This window comes from Pongo pygmaeus, chromosome 3 (genome assembly GCF_028885625.2).
Source record: "Pongo pygmaeus isolate AG05252 chromosome 3, NHGRI_mPonPyg2-v2.0_pri, whole genome shotgun sequence".
In the NCBI taxonomy this organism is placed as follows: Eukaryota; Metazoa; Chordata; class Mammalia; order Primates; family Hominidae; genus Pongo; species Pongo pygmaeus.
In genome coordinates, this window is record NC_072376.2 from 923,563 (window position 1) to 946,246 (window position 22,684).

Sequence of the window (22,684 nt, forward strand, 5' to 3'; positions counted from 1 at the left end):
AGAGGGTAAGGAAATGGCGTGGCTGTGAGAGGTGGCACGAGGGCTCCCTACGGGGATGGAGACTTCCACAGCCTCACCTGCACCAGGGTCGGCAGCCCAACCGCCACTACTGGGGAAACCAGGCGAGGGTCTAAAATAGAAAAGTGCTCCATCTTTTCTCACAGCCGCGTGGGAACCTACAATGAACTCAAAATGATACAGTTTATTTAAAAATAATAGTAACGTATAAAACATTAAAGAATGGCATGTCGGGTACCTCCAAGACCCTGTTGTATACATTTTACCACACATACTCTGCCAATTAAGAAACAGGCACAGGCCAGGAACAGTGGCTCACACCTGCAATCCCAGCACTTTGGGAGGCCGAGGTGGGAGAATCACTTGAGCCCAGGAGTTCTGAGAACAGCCTACAGGCAACATAACAAGACTCCATCTCTACCAGAAATAAATTAAAAATTAGCCAGGCGTGGTGGTGCATGCCTGTGGTCCCAGCTACCTGGGAGGCTGAGGTGGGAGGATCGCTTGAGTCCAGGAGTTCAAGACTGCAGTGAGCCGTGATCATGCCACTGCACTCCAGCCTGGGCAACAGAGCAAGACTTCATCTCAAGGGCAGGGAGTGGAGGGGCGGTGAGTGGAGGCACAGAGACATCAAATGCTCAAACCAGGCCAGATCTCAAGGCCCAGGTTCCCTGAGGCAGCCTGGCGTGGGACAGCAGAGTGACCACAGCTAAGGCTTGCCTTCTCTTTCTCACATAAATTATATAAATACATAAACATAAGACCTGTATCCAGAGTAAGCAGAAACTCTCCCAACTCCTGCCCAATAAAAAATGGACAAAAAGGCCAGGTGCCGTGGCTCATGCCTGTAATCCCAGCACTTTGGGAGGCCAAGGCCGGCGGGTGACCTGAGGTCAGGAGTTTGAGACCAGCCTGACCAACATAGTGAAACCCCATTTCTACTAAAAAATACAAAATTAGCTGGGCATGGTGCTGCATGCCTGTAATCCCAATTAGTTGGGAGGCTGAGGCAGGAGAATTGCTTGAACCCGGGACATGGAGCTTGCCGTGAGCTAAGATGGCGCCACTGCACTCCAGCCTGGGCAAGACTCCATCTCAAAAAAAAAAATTGCTGAAGGTCATTATCATCAGGGAAATTCCAATGAAATCACAATGAGATCGACACCACTGCACACCCACAAGAATGGACGTAATCAAAATGAGAGACCACAAGAAACGTGAGGAAGTGGAGAGCCAAGAACTCTCCACTGCTGCTGGTGGAAATGTAAAATGGTGCAGCTACTGTGGAAGGAGGTTTGGTTGTTTCATGTGAAGTTCAACCTAAATCCAACCTGTAAATCGGCAATCCTACTCCTTGGTGTTTTTTACCCAAGACAAAGGAAAACACATGTCCACAAAAAGACTTGAAAAAAAAATGTTCTCAGCAACTTCATTCATAACAGCGGATACGGTTTAGATCTTTATTCATAACAGCGGACACGGTTTGGATCTTTATTCATAACAGCAGATACGGTTTGGATCTGTGTCCCCATGCAAATCTCATCTTCACTTGTGACCTCCAATGTTGGAGGAGGGGCCTGGTGGGAGGTCACCGGATTATGGGGCGGAGTTCCCCCTGGCGGGGCTGCTCTCAGGATAGTGAGATCTGATTGGGTGATGGGGGTGGAGTTCCCCCTGGGGGGGCTGCTCTCAGGATAGTGAGCGCTCTCCTGTGAGATCTGATTGGGTGATGGGGGTGTAGTTCCCCCAGGGGGCTGCTCTCAGGATAGTGAGATCTGATTGGGTGACGGGGGTGGAGTTCCCCCTGGGGGGGCTGCTCTCAGGATAGTGAGTGCTCTCCTGTGAGATCTGATTGGGTGATGGGGGCGTAGTTCCCCCAGGGGGCTGCTCTCAGGATAGTGAGATCTGATTGGGTGACGGGGGTGGAGTTCCCCCTGGGGGGGCTGCTCTAAGGATAGTGAGTGCTCTCCTGTGAGATCTGAGTGGGTCATGGGGGTGGAGTTCCGCCCGGGGGGCTGCTCTCAGGAGGAGGTTGCTGTGAGCTGAGATTGCACCCCTGCACTACAGCCTGGGCAACAGAGCAAGACTCCATCTCAAAAAAATAAAAATAAAAAAATAACAGGCACAGGATATGAATGTGCAATGCCAGAAGGGGAGGCTGAGCAGCAAATAAGCATTACCAAACTCGCTACTCAGAAAGGCACAAATCAAAGCTTGATACTTTTTAAACCCATCAAAATGTCTAAATAAAACAAACCCCTAGGAGACACTCGGAGGACTTGAGACACTAGAGTCTGGTGCCCCCGAGCAGCCTGCAGGCCCCATGAGCAGAGCTGGGCAACCTTCCCCCACACAGCCCACCAGCGTCCGTGCAAGGGGCTGAGGACACCTCTCACCAGGATGCGTGTAGGATGCACGGGGCATGCTGGGGATGGGACAGAGCGCCGGGGGACAGTGTGGTCATCACAGGACCATTTCAGGCAGATCTGAGTATCTTTTTTAACCAACTCGGCCTCTTTTAAGAAACAGACACTTTCCTAATGTAAAATACTACATACCAACATTTTCAATACACACATAATTCACAACACTACAGAATGAATCTGTGTCCCCTCCAAAATTCCTGTGTGAAATCCTAATATCCAAGGTGATGGTGTTAGGAGGTGGGGCCTCCTTGGGGGTGACTAGGCCATGAAGGTGGAGCCCTCAGGACTGGGATTACCGCCCTAAAAAAAAGCCCCAGAGTGCACTCCCTCACCCCTTCTGCCTTGTGAGGACACAGCGAGAAGGTGCTGGACCCTCACCAGACACCAGATCTGCCGGGGCCTTCTGCCTGGACTTCCAGCCCGCAGAGCCGTGAGGAATAAACAAACGTCTGTGGTTTACAAACCCCCGGTGTATGACGTTCTGTTACAGCAGCACGGACGGACTGGGACACGGGGATGCGCACCCACACAGACAACCATGAGCGATTCACCAGGAGTCCACAGAGTGGAGCAGGAGGAGCGGGGAGCGGCCCAGCCCAACCGTCACCTCCCCCTGTGGTGAGCCCACCCCAGAGGGTCCTCCCCGACAGTGACCTCCCCGAACGGCTAATTCACCCCAGGGGGTCCTCCCCGACAGTGACCTCCCCGAACAGCGAGCCCACCCATGGGGTCCTCCCCGACAGTGACCTCCCTGTATGTCAACAGACAGAAACCACAGAAGTAACACAGGCTTGTTCCTGCCAAGGGTCAGCCGCAGCCCAGCATGAAGTGGTGTTGGCCTGTCACTCTCTGCCCCAACAGCCTCTACTACCTTATATGCTCACACATCTCCTCCAGGGCACAATGCGCAGAGCAGCGGGGGCTAGGACAGGGGCCCTAAGGACACCTCCCTGGGGCTCCCAGCCCCCACTCCACCACTCGACCTCTGGCAAGCAACTAATCTCCGCAAACATCACTTTTCTCTTCTGCCAGATAGAAGTAATTATAGTACCCACTTTCCAGGGCTACTGTGAGGACCACACAATCCACATAAAGCACTACGGACCGTGCTCGGCAAATACGAAGAGCCCCAAGTGTTGCTGTGGTGGTTCTGACCGTTATTATTTCACGCTGGGAACTAGTCAAAGTGGACAAATGTTGATGATCAAGCTGTCAACTTGGAAGTGAAGGAGGCTGGTAGGAGGAGAGCCGCCGGGGGCAGCTACTCTGTGGCAGAATCTGGGCCTCAAAGGCCTGATGACCTAGAACCAACTAACCAAGCCCCAGAGACCCTGCTTACCTGCTGCGCTCCGCACTGCCCTGCCGCGCACCCCTCCCTGGGTACCTGCGCTCCACACTGCCCCACACCCCTCCCTGGGTACCTGCGCTCCGCACTGCCCCGCACCCCGCTCCGCACTGCCGCGCACCTCTCCCCGCTCACCTGCGCTCCGCACTGCCCCGCACCCCTCCCTGGGTACCTGCGCTCCACACTGCCCCGCACCTCTCCCCGGTTACCTGCCCTCCGCACTACCCCGCACCCCTCCCTGCTTACCTGTGCTCTGCACTGCCCCGCACCCCTCCCTGGGTACCTGCGCTCTGCACTGCCCCGCACCCCTCCCTGGGTGAGTGCAGTCCCCGCGCTTCAGGCTCTGGGTCCAGGAGAGGTACAAAGAAGCAAGGATGACAGAACCCTGGTGGCCAAAGAACAGCACAGAGCTGCAGAGGCTGGTGCCCTCAGTCACAAATCCTATGTGGGAAGAGGGTCGGCTACAAGGCTGGCTCGCCACAGCAACCTAAGGGTCTACTTTTTTTTTTTTTTTTTTTGAGATAGAGTCTCGCTCTGTCGTCCAGGCTGGAGTCCAATGGTGTGATCTCGGCTCACTGCAGCCTCCACCTCCCAGGTTCAAGTGATTCTCCTGCCTCAGCCTCCCGAGTAGCTGGGATTACAGGCACATGCCACCACGCCCAGCTAGTTTTTGTATTTTTAGTAGAGACAGGGTTTTGCCAATGTTGGTCAGGCTGGTTTCCAACTCCTGACCTCAGGTGATCCGCCCACCTCGGCCTCCCAAAGTGCTGGGATTACAGGCGTGAGCCGTCGTGCCCGGCCGGGTCTACTTTTAAGATCAGTCTAAGACTGGGCACATTATCTCACGCCTGTCGTCCCAGCACTATGGGAGGCCAAGGCCGGGGGGATCACGTAGGCCCAGGCGTTCAAGGCTGCAGTGAGTCGTGATCGCTCCACTGCACTCGACCTGGGCGACAGAGCCAGACTCTTTCCAATAAAACAAAATGATCTCAAGTGTACCCTGCGGAGGACACGTGGGACCAGCATGCGGCCTCTCCTGCCACTGAGCCCACCTTGGAGACATGGGGCCTCCCTGCCACTGAGCCCACCTGGGAGGGTTTCTGAAACTTACAGCCAAGAGTCTTGCCTGTACCACACAATTCTGCAACTGTCAGTCTGTACCAAATATTCCCAGTGCCCTCAACCAGTCCAAAACATTCTAAGCAAGTGAAGGGAGGAAGCCTCCAAAAGCCATGTCGAGGAGGAAGAAGGGCGGAGAGCCAGGATCACAAACAAGTGGCCCTGGGGGTGGAAGTAGGCTGTGCCCTCCCCATTCCTTAGGCCAGAGCTTGACCCCCAAGGCTCCTGAGCGGGCCCAGCCACTCAGCTAACACTGCGCATGGCACACAAGGGCCGCTGGCTGGCTCAAATCACATGTAACACCCAACCAAACGCACGAGGCGAGTTACGCTTAAACCATACAATGGCTGTGCAGAATCGTTTTCATTTTCTGCCTCAATTTACCTCACTAGCAGTAACCCCGAGTTCAAGTCAGCCACAGAGGGAAGGTGGATTTCCCTGCAGTCAGGGCACCGCAGGCTCCATTTCAGAAGCAACGGCACGCAGAACCCAAAACAAAGAACACACAGCATACACCTGCCCTGGGCATCTCTGACACGGTTGGTGCTCCTGATAATCTGCCTTTTAAAAAAGTGAAGACTAGCTAGGTGCAGCGGCACATGCCTGTAATCCCAGCTACTTGGGAGGCCGAGGCAGGAAGATCCAGAGCCCAGTTCAAATCCATCCCGAGTAACAGCAAGACCTCGTCTCTTAAATTAAAAAAAAAAAGGAAGATGACAGAACAAATCTGAAGAAATTAGAAAGCTATCTGGTTCCACAGTTCTACCTGAAAACCCATTCACACCACAAGTCCAAATTCCTAAAAGCTATGAAAACCATTTTTTCCTAACTCACTTGACAGCAAATCCTGGTCTATCATAACCTCATTTGGGATAAAACCTGACATGAACTGATACAGGGTTAATTACAGACTTTAATTATCCCAGTGAGAATATTTATTCATTTAATTACAGAAATACTAATGTATTCAATGACAGAATACTTTCCCAAGTCCTCTGGGAGTATCCCATGATATACAGGTTATATGCTGCAATGATCATTCTGAAACCTGAAAAATTCTGGAATTGTAAACATCTGTACTCAAGGGTTCAGATTACTGGCCATCACCATGTTCACACAAGACAGCCTGAACTCCCATAGCCTATGTTCTAAGGTTGCTGTCCAGACAAAACTTATTTAAGTATGTTTATATAAAATAATTCAGCTTTCACACCGTTTCAGTTCAAAGAGGCTTCAAAGTACTTAGGAGGCTGCAGGCCACCTATTAAGTTTACAAGGAGGAAATCTACAGCTCCTAATTGCATTGGTTATTTTTATCTCCAGACTCGCCTAGATAGCAAAGGGAAACAAGTTCTTTTGCACAACCTCAGCAGCCGCCCACATTTCCTTGTTCTTCTTCCTGGGTGCTAAGTGACCCACAAGCTTCTTTCTTTATACGAATCTTCCTCTCCGGGCCCCAGTGAGGGTGCATTCTCCATCCATCCCACCCTGATCCGTGCCATCCTCTGCTTGGCCCCTTCCCAAAGCTCACACTGTCTGTACCACCCCCAAGGATCTGTCCCTATGCTGCCTCTGTCTCTCCACCCCTTGAGCACAGGTCTGAAGTTCCAGAAACCAAGTCTCGTCCACTATGAACTTCTTAAAGAATGAAGATAACCACCTAGTATTTTCAGAATAAATGAGTTGATCTGAAAGAAATCTGTCTTCTAACAGATGTGAAAGAATATCACACTTCAGCCCCCACCTCTGAAAGAAGCTTTCTGACCAAATCGTACCCAAAATCTGTTTGGTTTTGACCACTATGGAGACAAAGTGTGTAATAATGCTACAGTCAAAATGTCTCCGCAGGCCTTCTGTGATAATCAGAAATTTATCTGGGATAGTTTCCTGTCTGGTTACAGGGCAGGCACCTGGACAGGCTAACCCTACTGCCCTGAGAGGTACCAGGGAGCTGGTGAGGTTGAGGGCTTTTGTGTCACTTCGTTCCCTCTCTCTGTGCCAATACAGCAAAATAGAGTTACGCTTCCGCACCGAAGTCAACTGTGTTTAAGCCAATAAACTTCACAGCCAGTGAAATGTGACACACCTCCAGGCACCACTGGACAAAAAATGTAAGGAAAAATCCACAAGAGAGAATGGGACCCACTGACACTGGTGATCGATTCCGTGTGAACGGAAAGGACATCCAGGGAGCTAGAAATGGCATGCAGAGACAAAACTGACTAAAGACTGACTCAAGAGGACTTAAGCCGAGTGACCTGTCCACTCTGCAAGTTCTACATAGGTCACAACTACTGGCTCTGCTTCCTGTACTACACACGGAATCACACGAGCAGATGTTCACCGGGAAGAGAAACACTGAGGTGTTAAAAGACGAACGGGGATCACGAGACACAGCCCTGTCTACCCTCGGCCAACCCCCCCACCCCGCAGGCTACGACCGCAACTACCTGCAACACGTGTGCACCCACCAACTCTCAAGTTCCCTGGACTGTAGAACAACCAGCCCTAACCTCCAAAGTCCAGTCCTGTCCCTGCCTGCTCAATAACCCCAGATGTCCGGCAAAAGGCCAAGGCTTAAACCCACCTCCTGCACCGCTCACCTCCTGACTCCAGCTGTCGACCTTCTAGGCACCCTCCCTCAGCCTCCGTTGTGGGCCCCCACCCAAGCTCCCTGCCTGCCACCATCCTCCACCTCACCGTAACATCTTCCCCCACCCACCCTGAGGGGGTTCCCCAAGCCCCAGGCCTTGCTCCAACTTGACCCTACTCCTATGACAAGAAAGTACCCCGACCCGGCCCCAGCCTCGCCCTCCGCAATCACCGCCAGCAGGCACTGACCTACGCTCGCGCTGTGACCTTCGCCTGGCCCTGACCCACGCCCTCGGCAGAGACCCTCCCCTGGCCGACCCTGACCCACGACCCGCGCTGGGACCCTCCCCAGCCCTAACCCACGCCCTTCCACTCCGGGCTGACGCTGCCCCCAGCGTCCCGGAGACAACACTCCGCGGCCGCACCCGCGCTGCCGACCCGGGGCCTCACCTTCAGCCAGGACCCGCCGCACCCGCAGCCGCAGGTCGCCCAATTCCACCGTCTGCCCCACGAAGTCACTGTGGTCGCGGCCGGAAGCACCGCCCAGGGAGCCTGGACCCGCCAAGAAGTCGAGCGCCGACTGCAGCAGCGACATGGCGGTGGCTGCGCCGCACCCCGCGGCAGACGGAGTGGTCGGGCTCGGGCTCCCGCTCCCTCGTCGTCCGGGTCAGCTCAGCAACCGCCGGCCCGGAGGTGCACCATCTTCCGCCCCGACGCCGTGACGTAGGCGCGCGTGAGGACGCGTCGCGTCAGGCGGCGACGCGGCCCAGCCCCCTCCCCTCCGCCGAGGCCTCACTTCCCGGCTGCGCGCGCAGGCGCGGAGGTCTGACGGAGACAGCGCGTGCGCGGCGTCGCCGGGCTTGTGATGGACTTCCGGTTGTCAAGCTCCCGGCCGGGCTGACTCAAGCGGAGGTGCGCGGAACGGTCGCCGCGGCGATTCCCGCCCAGGTAGTTCAGCGCCCCAGCCCAGCTCCCGGTACCGTTCCCCACTTGGTCTGTTTTGTGGGAGGCTCCTTCTCAGGTGTCTCCGGTTTAAGCGCTTCGCCATCCTCTGGGTGGAGTCAGCCTCCCGTTTGCTGTTAGCGCCGCGTTTGCGAATGGGTTCGCGAATTTTTCTCTCAGTTGGCTAAGGAACAAGGAGTTAGCGTGCGTTAAGCTTTCAATAAATACTTGGTTTTTGTCTCATGGAGGTCGGAGTTTCCTGTGACGCTTAGTGAGTAAGGTTGGCAGCCCCTTCCCAGCAGCCAGGCAGGCAGTTTGCAGGGGAAACGCTGCTGCATTTCCCTGTCTTCGAGCAGAGGGCCAGGGTCTGGGCTGGGGCAGTGACCAGTGGTGGGAGCCGTGGGCTAGAAAAACCTTCGTCCTGGGTAACCACAACACTGCAGAGACTGCCCTGTGACCCTCAAGGTTCATTCGCACCCTGACATTTTCCAACGCAAAAGCAAGTCCTCATGAACCACTTGGAAGGGTTCATAATGCCCAACCATTTGGAGATGAAAAGGTGACTTTCCTTATCGGATAATGAGGAAATGGCTCACAGACGATGCATTTTTAGTTTTTGGCCCACACAGTATTTGGGGGTTGGGAGTGGGTAGCAGGAGGTGAATTAGTTGCTGTCATTTAAAGACTGATGCCAGGCGCGGTGGCTTACACCTGTAATCCCAGTACTTTGGGAGGCCGAGGCAGGCGGATCACCTAAGGTCAGGAGTTCCAGACGAGCCTGGTCAACATGGTGAAACCCCGTTTCTACTAAAAATACAAAAATTAACCGAGCGTGGTGGCGGGTGCCTGTAATCCCAGCTACTCGGGAGGCTGAGGCAGGAGAATCGCTTGAACCCGGGAGGCAGGCACCACTGTATTCTAGCCTGAGACTCCGCCTCAAAAAATAAATAATAATAATAATAATTGAAAGGCCTAAATGTTAAAAACCTAGTTTTCCAGCTTCCGTGGAAAAATCAAACCTGTCAATATTGGACCCCAAATGATGTGTGTTACCAATTACCTAGAGCGGTCCCTTGAGGTAAGACACAGTGATTTGCCTGACCAGATGGGCTCATGTATGTTACCTGCCTGGTTCCTATACTCATTTGAGGTTGCACCCCTTTCAATAGAGTTATTTGTTCTCCAACTCAAAAATGGATTCTAAAGCTCAAATCAGCATCTTAGCCGTCCCAGAAGCTAACATGTGTTATCTTTATCATTAAAAGATAATAGGCTCAGCTCGTTGGAACACTTACCTGTTTTATGGAATGAAGTATTGCATGAAGCCAAATGAGATCTTTAAAAATATATGTAACAAAAATAACAGTAGCAATAGCTTAGTTTATGCACTGATTTATTATTGCTTACAACACCCTTTTCTGTAATGGTTCATTGTAGTGAAAACATCTTTGTGAAGAAAGCACAGTATAATTAACCCCCTTTATTCTGGGATGAGAAAATATGCTCAACAATGCCATTATTCGGCCAGGGCCAACAAGTGATACAACTAAAATTCAACGCAAGTCATGGCTTTTCCAGCCAGTGCGTTTGTCAGGTCGACTGTGGAATAGAAGGATTGAGAGCTCAGGAAAGAATCCCTGCTAGAGACAGATACCTGGGCATCCTCAGCATAGAGGTGGCAGTTGGCTCTAGGAGCTGAAGAGAGGACCAACAGAGATGGTGTACTAGACATAAAGAGGTTAGAATCTTCAGAGAACAGACAGTTTGTGGAGAAAGAGCAGTCAGTGAAGGAGGAAGAAAACCAAGAGAGTGTTGTCACAGAGCCAAGGAACGAGGATGTTTGGGGCAGAGAGTGCAGCTAAGAGTGTCGAATGCCACTTAAAAGTCAAGTAGAAAAAGAAATGGAAGATACGTGTTGGATTTATTCACAAGGGATCATTGGTGACCTCACCAAGAATAGCTTCATTGGAGTAATGAGGTGGAAGCTACATATTACCATAGTAGAGGGATGAAGAGATGATGAGGTAGAGATGGCAAGTGGAGATAACTCAAAATGTTTGTCTGTGGAGGAGAATATGAACAACTTCAGGCCAACAAATTCAGCATCCTTAGCTCCAGGGAGCTAGAAGGATGATGTAGTATTGAGATGTTTTAAGATGAGAGATTCTTGAGCAGCCTAAAGCTGATGGAAGGGAGAGAAGTTTTGCTGGTATAGAAAAAAGAGGAATAATAAGATAATTCTATCTTAATGAGATATCTTCTATGTCTTAGAACATAGGAGGGGAATGACATCCAGAGCATAGGTAGAGATATTTGCTTTGGACATAGGAAAAACACTCAGGAAGAAAAATGAGCTGCAGTTGCAGGTGACCTTCTGTATTTATTGGAATGAAGGTGAAGGAATTCTCTAATGACTTCTGTTTTCATTGTGAATGAGGAAAGAAAAACATCAACTGAAAGTGAGAGGGGAAGTAGGAAACCCAAGATTTAAGCAGTGTCAAAAAGATCTAAAATAGCTATTATGAAAAACTTAGCGAATAACTCACTGGAAAGCATGAGAGCGTTTAAGCACTCATTTGGAGGCCATGAACTTATACTGGCATGACCTGGGATCAGCTGGACATTTCTAAACCTTGTAATCACTTTGGAAACCAGAGTCAGACTACTTATCTTACGAATATTTCTGGAGCACCTTTATTTACTGGCATTGAAGTAGATGCTGTAGTAACACCATCTTAACCCAAATATCTGTCTCCATATCTCATCTGAACTCTCAGATGTTTGCTCTTAGATACCGCTACCTGTATAAACATGTATAAATCCAAAACTGAAGTTATAGTCTTAATCCCTATAACTGATTTCCTAAATTTCATAGCAAAGAGTATTACAAGAGATTAAGAGGATCCTTTTTAATGATGAAGGGGTGAATTCATTGAAAAGACTTGATAATCCTAAACATTTATGCACCTAATAACAAAGCTCTAAAATACACAAAGCATAAACTAATAGCTGCAAGGAGAGAGAAAAATCACAATTGTAGTTGGAGAATATTCTTTCTCAATAAACGATAGGATAGATAACCAGAAAATCACTGAGGATATAGGAGACTTGAACATGACTGTCAGCCAACTTGACCTAATGAACGTTTATGGAACACTCCCCACAGTAACAGCAGAATACACAATTTTTCAAGTGCATTAAAACATTAAGCCTGATCATATTCTGTTCTATTAAACAAGTATGTTATCTGACCAGAATGATATTGAATATTAAAGTAGAAATCAGTAACAGATTGGAAAATCCTTTCAATATTTAGAAACTGAATAACTCACTTTCGTTTTTTGTATATTTTTTCAACTCACTTTTAAATAACTCATGGGTCAAAGAAGAAATCAAAAAGGAAATTAGAAAGTATTTTGAACAGAATGAAAATGAAAATGCAGCATTTAAAACTGGTGGGACGCAGCTAAAACAGTATTAAAAGTTAAGTCTCAAATCAGTGACCTCAGCAGTCACCTTAAGAAACTAGAAAAGTTGGCTGGGCACGGTGGCTCACTTTGGCAGGCTGAGGCGGGCAGATCACTTGAGGTCGGAAGTTCAAGATCCCCCTGGCCAACATGGTGAAACCCCATCTCTACTAAAAATACAAAAATTAGCTGGGTGTGGCAGTGCACGCCTGTAGTTCCGGCTACTTGGGAGCCTGAGGCAAGAGAATCGCTTGAACCCGGAAGGTGGAGATTGCAGTAAGCTGAGACTCTGTCACACTCACAAAAAAGGAAACTAGAAAAGTAAGAGGAAATGAAACCCAAAGTGAATATAAGAAGGCAGATAATAAGTATCAGAGTGGAATTCAAAAAAATAGATAACAAAAGCAATAGAGAAAATCAGGGAAACCAAAAGCTGATTCTTTAAGATTAATAAAATTGAAAAATCTCTGGCCAGATTGAACAAGAAAAAGGCAAGACACAAATTACCAATATCAGGAATGAGAGATGACATCACTAGTGAAAGGATAATCAGGGACTATTATTGAGGACTTTAGACCAACAAATTCAGCAGCTTACAGTAAATGAACAAATTCCTGGAAAGCTCATTTAAGAAGAAATTGTGTTGGGCCAGGCGCGGTGGCTCACGCCTGTAATCCCAGCACTTTGGGAGGCCAAGGCAGGTGAATCACAAGGTCAGGAGATCAAGACCATCCTGGCCAACATGGTGAAACCCCGTCTCTACTAAAAAAAAATACAAAAATTAGCTGCGCATGGTGGCGTGTGCCTGAAATCCCAGCTACTTGGGGGGCTGAGGCAGGAGAATTGCTTGAACCAGAGAGTTGGAGTTTGCAATGAGCCGAGATTGAGCCACGGCACTCCAGTCTGGCGACAGAGTAGGACTCTGTCTCAAAAAAAAAAAGAGAAATTGTGTTGTATGAAAGGATGAAAGAGGCCCTGACATGCATGCAGTGAAGGCATTGCAACATACTTTGTGTTATCTAACCATCTTTTTTTTTTTGAGGGGATGGATACCCCATTCTTCATGATATGATTATTACACATTGCATGCTTGTATCAGAACATGTACCCCATGAATATATACACCTACTATATACCTATAAAAATTAAAAATGTAAATGTTTTTTAAAAAGAAGGAAATAGATAACCTAAATAGCTCTATGTCTATTAAAGCATTGAATTTATAGTTGACAAATCTTCCCTTAAAACTCCAGACTTGGCTGGGCACAGTAGCTCATGCCTGTAATCCCAGCACTTTGGGAGGCCGAGGTAGGTGGATCACCTGAGGTCAGGAGTTCAAGACCAGGCTGACCAACATGGTGAAACCTCATTTCTACTCAAAATACAAAAATTACCCGGCATGGTGGTAGGTGCCTGTAATCCCAGCTACTTGGGAGGCTGAGGCGGGAGAATCACTGGGACCCAGGAGGTAGAGGTTGCAGTAAGCTGAGACTGCCATTGCACTCCAACCTGGACAACGAGAGTGAAACTCGATCTCAAAAAAAGAAGACTCCAAACTTAGATAGCTTCACTGGGAATTCTGCTAAACATTGAAGGAAGAAATAATACCAGTTCTATACAAACTCAGAAAGTTGAAGGAAGGAATTATTTCCCACCTCATCATTCCTAACAGCATTATTCTGATACCAGAATTCCACAAAGACATTACTAGAAAACTACAGGATAATATCTCTTGTGAACATAGACACGAAAATGCATTTAAAACGTTGTTTAGCAAATTGAATCCAACACTGTATACAGAAAGGATAGTACACCGTGACCAAGTGGGATATCCCAAGAGGGCAAAGTTGGCTTAGCGTTTGAAGGTATATCCATGTAATTCACAGTCTTGAGAGTGAAGAAACAAAATGGATCATCTCAATAGATACAGAGAAGCATTTGATAGAATCCAACATCCATTACTGATTAAAAAAAAAAAAAACTCAGCAAACTAGGAGTAAAATGAAACTTCCTCAATATAGTAAGGGCATCTGTGAAAAACCTGTAGCTAGCATCATATGAAATAATAAAAGGCTGAATGTTTTCCCCCTAAGACCAGGAACAAGCCAAGGCTGGCTGTCTGGTCTCAACCACTTCTATTCAGCATTGTACTAGATATTCTAGCCAATGTGATGAGGCAAGAAAAAGAGGGCCGGGGCCAGGCACGGTGGCTCACACCTGGAATCCTAACACTTTGGGAGGCTGAGGCGGGTGGGTCACCTGAGGTCAGGAGTTTGAGACCAGCCTCGCCAACACAGTGAAACACCGTCTCTACTAAAAATACAAAAATTAGCCGGGTGTGGTGGCGGGCGCCTGTAATCCCAGCTACTCGGGAAGCTGAGGCAGGAGAATCACTTGAACCTGGGAAGTGGAGGTTGCAGTGAGCTGAGATCGCGCCACTGCACTCCACCCTGGACAACAGGGTGAGACTTGGTCTCCAAAAAAAAGAAAAAAAAAGTCAGATAGAATCTATAAAAAGAGCTACTCGTGAGTTTAGCAGGGTTGCAGGATGCAAGATAAATATGCAAAAATCAATTCTATTTCTACGTGCTAGCAATAAATATTGGAAGCTGAAATTAGAAACATTTACAATAGCATCAAAAAGTCTGAAATACTTGGGATAAATGTGAAAAAAGATGTGCAAGACTTATATTTCGAAAACTACAAAAATTTGCTGAGAGAAATTAAAGCCCATAATAAATGGAGAAATATGCCATATTCATAAACTGGGAGATTCAACAGTGCAGTTCTCAAATTGACCTGTAGATTCAACATAAACTAGTCAAATTCCCAGCAGACGATGAGAATTTGACCCATAGATTCCAAAATTTACTTGGCTCTGCAAAGGAGCTAGAATAGTCAATACAAGTTTGAACAAGGACAAGACAAAATTGTGTGATTTACATGACCTAATTTAAACACTTAAAGCCACAGTGATAAAAACTGTGGTGGCTGGGTGTAGAGGTACGTGCCTGTAGTCGCAGCAACTCAGCAGGTTGAGGCGGGAGGATCCCTTGAGCTTGGGAGTTTGAATCTAGCCTGGGCAACAGTGTGGAGTTGATACAAAGATAGTTAAGTAGGTAAATAGAGTCCAGAAATTGGCCCACAAGTATCTATGGTGAATTGATTTTTTATAAAGGTGCAAAAGTAGTTCACTGGGGAGAGAATAATTGTTTCAACAAATGATGCTGGGCAAATTGGATATTCATGTGTTTAGAAAAAGGAACCTTGGGCCGGGTGCAGTGGCTCACGCCTGTAATCCCAGCACTTTGGGAGGCTGAGGCAGGCAGATCACTTGAGGTCAGGAGTTCGAGACCAGCCTGACCAACATGGTGAAACCTCATCTCTACTAAAAATACAAAAATTAGGTGAGTGCGGTGGCTCACGCCTGTAATCCCAGCACTTTGGGAGGCCAAGGCAGGCGGATCACTTGAGGTCAGGAGTTCGAGACCAGCCTGACCAACATGGTGAAACCTCATCTCTACTAAAAATACAAAAATTAGCTGGGCATGGGGGTGAGTGCCTGTAATCCCAGCTACTCGGGAGGCCGAGGCAGGAGAATTGCTTAAACCCAGGAGGTGGAGGTTGCAGTAAGCTGGGATCATGCCACTGCACTCCAGCCTGGGTGACAGAGTGAGACTCTGCCTCAAAAAAAAAAACCGAAAAAACCTTAATCCTTACCTAGCATTATATATAAAAGTTAACTCAAAATCATAAGTCTAAATGTGAGATCTAAAACTATAAAACTTATGAAAAAAAATCTATGAAATATTCTGTGAGATTTTTAGCCATGACACTAAAAGCATGATCTGTGAAGGACAGATAAACTGGATTTCATCAACGTGAAGAACTTTATAATACACTGTTGAAAATAGCCCATATGAACAATAGGTGAATAGATAAACTGATAAGTCCGTAACATAGGATATCATTCAATAATAAAAAGATAAGCTATCAAGCAACAACAAGACTTGAAGGAACCTTAAATGCATATTGCTCAATGAAAGCCAATCTGAAAAGGTTCCATACTGTATGATTCAACTATAGAACACTCTGGAAAAGGCAAAATTATGAAGACAGTAAAAAGAGCAGTAGGCCGGGCTCAGTGGCTCACACCTGTAATCCCAGCACTTTCAGAGGCCAAGGCAGGCAGATCAACTGAGGTCTGGAGTTTGAGACCAGCCTGGCCAACATGGTGAAACCCCACCTTTACTAAAAATACAGAATTAGCTGGGCGTGGTGGCATGCGCCTGTAATCCCAGCTACTCAGGAGGCTGAGACAGGAGAATCACTTGAACCTGGGAGTTGGAGGTTGCAGTGAGCCGAGATCGCACCATTGCACTCCAGCCTGGGCAGCGAGAGTGAAACTCGATCTCAAAAAAAAAAAAAAAAGTAGTTGCTAGGGGTTCAGGAAGAAAGAGGGAGGTGGAGCACCAGAGATTTTTAGGGTGTTTAAACTATTCTGTGTGATACTGTTTTGGTGAAAACAAGTCATTTTACATTTGTCAAAACCCATAGAATACAGCACAGAGTGAAGCCTAATGTAAACTATGGACTTAGGTTAATTGTGATGTATGAATATTTGCTTGTCAATTGTGCCGTATGTGCCATACTAATGTAAGATGTTAATAATAGGAGAAAGGGAGGCCAGACATGGTGGCTTATGCCTGTAATCCCAGCATTGTGGGAGGCCGAGGTGGGTGGATCACGGGGTCAGGAGTTTGAGATCAGCCTGACCAACATGGTGAAACCCCGTCTTTACTAAAAATACAAAAATTAGCCAGGCGTGGTGGCGTGTGCCTGTAATCCCAGCTACTCAGGAGGCTGAGGCAGGAGAATCGCTTGAACCCAGGAGTCGGAGGTTGCAGTGAGCCAAGATTGTGCCACTGCACTCCAGCCTGGGTGACAGAGTGAGACTCCGTCTCAAAATAATAATAATAATAATAATAATATTAATAATAATAATGGGACAAAGGGGAAGGGGCGATGTGAAGGTGTATAAAAGAACTCTGGGCCGGGTGCGGTGGCTCACGCCTGTAATCCCAACACTTTGGGAGGCCGAGGTGGGCAGATCACGAGGTCAGGAGTTCAAGACCATCCTGGCCAACATGGTGAAACCCCATCTCTACTAAAAATACAAAAATTAGCTGGGCGTTATGGCAGTCACCTGTAATCCCAGCTACTCGGGAGGCTGACGCAGGAGAATCGTTTGAACCCAGGAGGCAGAGGTTGCAGTGAGCCGAGACCGTGCCATTGCACTCCAGCCTGGGTAGCAAGAGCGAAACTCTGTCTCAAAAAAAAAAAAAAAACAACAACTCTGTACTTTCTGCTCTATGTTTTTTTCTTTTCTTTTTTTTTTTCCTTGAGATGGAGTCTGGCTCTGTCACTCAGGCTGCAGTGCAGTGGCGTAATCTCAGCTCACGGCAGCGTCTGCCTCCCTGGTTCAAGCAATACTCCTGCCTCAAACTCCCAAGTAGCTGGAATTACAGACGCGTACCACCACACCCAGCTAATTTTTGTATTTTTAGTAGAGGTGGGGTTTCATGTTGGCCAGGCTGGTCTTGAACTCCTGACATCAGGTGATCCGCTCACCTTGGCCTCCCAAAGTACTGGGATTACAGGAGTAAGCCACTGCGCCTGGCCTCTGCTAAGTTTTTCTATAAACCTAAAACGGCTTAAAGAAAAAATTTTGACCAGGCGTGGTGGCTCATGCCTATAATCCCAGCTACTTGGGAGGCCGAGGCAGGAGAATTGCTTGAGCCCAGCCTGAGCCACATAGACCCCATGTCTTTATAAAAAAAGAAAAAAAAAGAATATTTTGTCAAACCCAATGTCATGAAATGATTTTCTCCAGCATCATCTTCTAAGAGTTTTATAGTTTCAACTCTTACATTTACATCATTGATCCACTTCGAGTTAATTTTTGTATGTGTATTAATTAGGTTGAGTCCGAATTCATTTTTTTTCTTTTTTTTTTTTTTTTTTGAGACAGAGTCTCTCTCTTTCGCCAGGCTGGAATGCAGTGGTGCGATCTCGGCTCACTGCAACCTCCGCCTCCCTGGTTCAGGCGATTCTCCTGCCTCAGCCTCCCGAGTAGCTGAGTAGCTGGGACTACAGGCACGCGCAACCATGCCCAGCTAATTTTTGTATTTTTAGTAGAGACGAGGTTTCACCATCTTGGTCAGGATGATCTCGATCTCCTGACCTTGTGATCCGCCCGCCTCGGCCTCCCAAAGTGCTGGGATTTCAGGCATGAGCCACCATGCCAGGCCCGAATTCATTCTTTTGCATGTGGATATTCAGTTGTCCCAACACCATTTGTGAAAAAGACTTTTCTTTTCCCATTGAGTGGTCTCGGCATCCTTGTCAAAATCAGTTAACCATAAATGTAGGGGTTTATTTCTGAACTATATTCCATTGGTCTGTGTCTATGCTGTCTTGACTACTGTAGCTTTGTACTAAATTTTGAAATCAGGAAGTGGGAGTGCTCCCAATTTTGTTCTTTTTCAATATTATTTTGGCTGTTAAGGTTCCTTGGATTTTCTTTTTTTTTTTTTTCTTTTGGAGACAGAGTCTCACTCTGTCACCCAGGATGGAGTACAGTGGTGCAATCTCAGCTCACCGCAACCTTCGCCTCCCAGGTTCAAGCGATTCTCTTGCTTCAGCCTCCTGAGTAGCTGGGACTACAGGCGCACACCACTATGTCCAGCTAATTTTTGTATTTTTAGTAGAGATGGGGTTTTGCCATGTTGGCCAGGCTGGTCTTGAACCCCTCACCTCAGGTGATCCGCCCACCTCTGCCTCCCAAAGTGCTGGGATTACAGGTGTGAGCCACTGCGCCTGGCCAAAATTCAGAACTTCTGTTCTCCTAAAGACTGATAAGAGAATGAAAAGACAAGCCACAGACTGCAAGAAAATATTTCCAAATTACACATCTTGCAGGATTTTTAACTAGAATATAAAGAACTCTCAAAACTCAATGACATTACAAACAACTGAGTAAACAAGCAAAGATTCTAACACACTTCACTGTGAAAGCTGTACAGATGAAAGATGCCTAATTAGTCAGTAGAGAAATAGCAGATTAAAACCACAATGAGACACCCCTACACGAGTACTAGAATGACTAAAATAAATTAATTGAATTATTGATTTTTATTATTACTATTTTTTTCCTAGACGGAGTCTTACTCTGTCGCCCAGGCTGGAGTGCAGTGGCACGATCTCAGCTCACTGCAACCTCCGCTTTCTGGGATCAAGCAATTCTCCTGCCTCAGCCTCCCAAGTAGGTGGGATTACAGGCGCCCACCACCATGCCTGGCTATTTTTCGTGTGTGTTTTTAGTAGAGATCAGGTTTCACCACGTTGGCCAGGCTGGTCTTGAACTCCTGACCTCAAGTGATCTGCCCGCCTCGGCCTCCCAAAGTGCTGGGATTACGGGCAGGAGCCACCGCACCCAGCTAAATTATTTTTCTAAGCTGTGCCAAACTGAGTACCAGAGGAGATGAGCAAGTGCAGGTCTCATGCCCTGCTGATGGGAATGCAGATGGTGCAGCTGCCTCGGCAAATTGTCTGGCGGTTTCTCAGGAAGGAAACATGTCCTTACGATACGACCCGGCAAAACCACACCAAGGCAATTACCCAAAAGTCATGAAAACATGTTTACACAAACACCTGTGTGCAAATGTTTATATATAGTGGCTTTATTCATAATTGTGCAAAATGAAACAATACACATGTTTTTCAGCTGGTAAGTGGATCCACAAACTGAGGTGTGTCCATGCAGTGAAATTACCACACAGCAACCAAAGAAGTGTGTTACTGATACTCCCAGCACCACAGATGACTCTCGAAAGAAGCTAGACTGAAAACCTCTGGAGGGTGCAATTCCGTTTATACCACATTCTAAAAAAGGCAAAATTGGCTGGGTGCAGTGGCTCACGCCTGTAATCCCAGCATTTCGGGAGGCCAAGGTAGGTGGATCACCTGAGGTCAGGAGTTCGAGACCAGCCTGGGAATCATGGTGAAACCCTTTCTGTACTAAAAATACAAAAATTAGCCAGGTGTGGTGGCAGGTGCCTGTAATCCCAGCTGCTTGGGAGGCTGAGGCACAAGAATCGCTTGAACCCAGGAGGCGGAGGTTGCAATGAGCTGTGATTGTGCCACTGCAATCCAGCCTGGGCGACAGAGCAAGACTGTCCCAAAAAAATAATTAACTAAATAAATGAGGCAAAATTACAGTGACAGAAGACAGATCAGTGGTTGCTGGAGCTTGGGGTTGGGGAAGCTTGCACACAAAGATGCTGTTTGGGGATAGAACAGTTTGCTGGATTGTGGCTAGCTGTGGGTACGTGCCTGTGTGCATTCTAGGTGAGAAATAACCTGGGCATAGAGCAAAAGCCCCCCACCTGCTCCCCGCCCCTCCCTGTCTGGGTCGCTGCAGCGCTGTCTGGAAGTTGGCGAACATTGTTCTTGTTTGTGGTTTTCATTTCTTACTGTATGTGTGTGTGTAATTAAGAAGATAGATGGTGGTTTTATGTGTCCATTGTTTACTTAAATGGTATAATAGTATGTTTTTGCAACTTGATTTTTTTGTCTTAACATTTTGTTTTATAGTTTTATACTTGTAGATCTGTTTTAACTTTCTGATAGTTTACTTCATGGTTTAATGATTTGTCCCTTACTAGTCAGAATGTGTTTTAGTTTTATTGTTAAAAGACACTGGGCTGGCTGCGGTGGCTCTCGCCTGTAATCCAAGCACTTTGGGAGGCTGACGCAAGGAGATTGCTTGAGCCCAGGACTTCAAGACCAGCCTGGGCAACATGATGAAACCCCTGTCTCTATGAAAAATACAAAAAATTAGCCAGGCGTGGTGGCGCACACCTGTAGTCCCAGCAACACAAGAGGCTGAGGTGGGAGGATCACTTGAGCCTAGGAGGTCGAGGCTGCAGTGAGCCGTGATTACGCCACTGCCCTCCAGCATGGGCAACAGACTGAGACCCTGTCTCAAAAAGAAAAAAAGAAAAACCACGTGTTGCCTCAGTGCAGACCCTAGGCAGCCTGTCATGGCAGTCCCAGTGAGACTGCCTGGAATGGACCCTTGGAGGGTATGGCACTGCACCTTATTAACCGTTGCTAAACTGTCGCTGAAACAAACATGTCCGTTTACATTCCTGCCTCGGTTTCTGTTTCCCCAGATCCCCGCCGTCTCTGTCTCCTCACTCCCCAGCGTTCATACCTGCCTCGGTTTCTGTTTCCCCAGGTCCCCGCCGTCTCTGTCTCCTCACTCCCCAGCGTTCATACCTGCCTCGGTTTCTGTTTCCCCAGGTCCCCGCCGTCTCTGTCTCCTCACTCCCCAGCGTTCATTCCAGCCTCGGTTTCTGTTTCCCCAGGTCCCTGCCCTCCCGTCGCCTCACTCCCGCCACCCCGGCTGGCCTCTCCCGTTTCATTTGCACCTCCCCGATCTCCCTAATTGCTAGTGAAGTGGAATGCCTTGTGTGTTTGTTTTTCCCGGCTGGAAACTGGTGAGCCTCTGTCCATTCTCTGGGGTGAACTCTCCTTGTTTTTGTGCGTCTCGCCTTGGTGTGAGCAGCCTACAGCACATCCCTCTTCCCGCGGACCCTCTAGCTGGCCGCATATCTCAGTCCCCTGATGCCCTTGGCTGAGTAAACAGCACCCCCTTTGGAGTAAAACCTGGGGGCCCTGCCTTGTCACCTCCCACTGGTGCTGAAGGGCTCTCCCTGACACCCTTCCTGAAGAGGTCTCCTCCCCTTAAATGGTGGAGAGCCCGGCCCGTCCTGCCCCCGGCTGCTCCTCTCCTCCTTCCCGGGTGCCACTCCCTCAGACCACCCCCACACTTCCAAGTAGCACAGAAATTACTTCTGCTTCTAACCGTGCTCGATCCGAGGCACCTGTGAAGGCTGCATCTCCAGCCTGACTCCTTCCATCCCCACAGCTCCCCTGCCCTGAGACAGCCTCCTGTGCTTCTGCTGTGTCCCAGGAAACAAGCACTCACCGTCCCTCAAGAATGTGCCCTGACCCACCTTCCTCACCATGGTGGCATCAGGGCCAGGTGGGCTCCCCCTTCTCCGTCACCCCCTTCCGCAGTCCCCAATACTCTTGGGAGCTGCTTTCCCACATGCTCTGTGTCTCCTGGGATGCCAGACCTCCGTCACCCCTCTCCTAGGTCATAGCAGCCCTTCTGACTGGCGTCCTTGACACACTGCTGCCCTCTTCCCTGCTCCAGGGGCGCCTGGCCACAGGTGGGGCTCAGCCAACATGGAGCTCTCTGGCCACATCCTATGTTTGGGGAATTCGTCTCAGTGTGCCCAGCCTCCATCTTGGGTGCAGGGTGAAATCCATAGTGCCTGGTTGGCACGAAGCTGCCCGGCACCGTGCAGCATGGCGCCTGCAGCCTCACCTCAGTTCTGTCTCTGTGAGGCGCTGGGGTCTCTTCTGTCCAGAGTACTCTCCACCTGGCGTCTTGTTCATCTTCCCAGACACATCTTCGATATTAAAAATGCCTGGGGAGTGCTGTGCTGAGCCACAGCTATGACGTGTGCCCAGTGTGTGCCCAGCCCAGGCTCCCACAGGCGGACTGGAGTGCCTGCCCTGGTGCTTACTGGCTACATATGAAGGGCCTTGGTTTCCCCAAAGGTCACCAAGGGAGAGCGTGGCCCCTGTAGGAAACAGCCCCAGGCACGCGTGCACGGGCGCCGAGACCGAGGGAGAGCACG

At 48.6% G+C, this 22,684-nt stretch overlaps 2 protein-coding genes across 16 annotated transcripts in view; one reads left to right on the forward strand and one right to left on the reverse strand.

Moving 5' to 3' along the window:
* Nucleotides 1-8,248, reverse strand: part of GAK (cyclin G associated kinase) — an 86,070-nt gene extending 77,822 nt beyond the window's left edge. For 7 of the 13 annotated variants that reach the window (XM_054485916.2, XM_063663451.1, XM_054485915.2 and 4 more), the window contains exon 1: nucleotides 7,951-8,095. In XM_054485916.2, the coding sequence (XP_054341891.1) occupies nucleotides 7,951-8,095 (145 nt within the window). Of the gene's footprint in view, nucleotides 1-7,950 lie in introns of all 13 variants that reach the window. The other 6 variants (XM_063663457.1, XM_063663452.1, XM_063663453.1 and 3 more) reach the window with 3 other exon arrangements.
* TMEM175 (transmembrane protein 175) overlaps nucleotides 8,192-22,684 on the forward strand; it is a 34,815-nt gene continuing 20,322 nt past the window's right edge. Inside the window, exons 1-2 of one of the 3 annotated variants that reach the window (XM_054485929.2) lie at nucleotides 8,295-8,448; nucleotides 19,696-19,921. The gene's annotated coding sequence lies outside the window, so the exon portion shown is untranslated. Of the gene's footprint in view, nucleotides 8,449-19,695; nucleotides 19,922-21,340; nucleotides 21,473-22,684 lie in introns of all 3 variants that reach the window. The other 2 variants (XM_063663461.1, XM_054485928.2) reach the window with 2 other exon arrangements.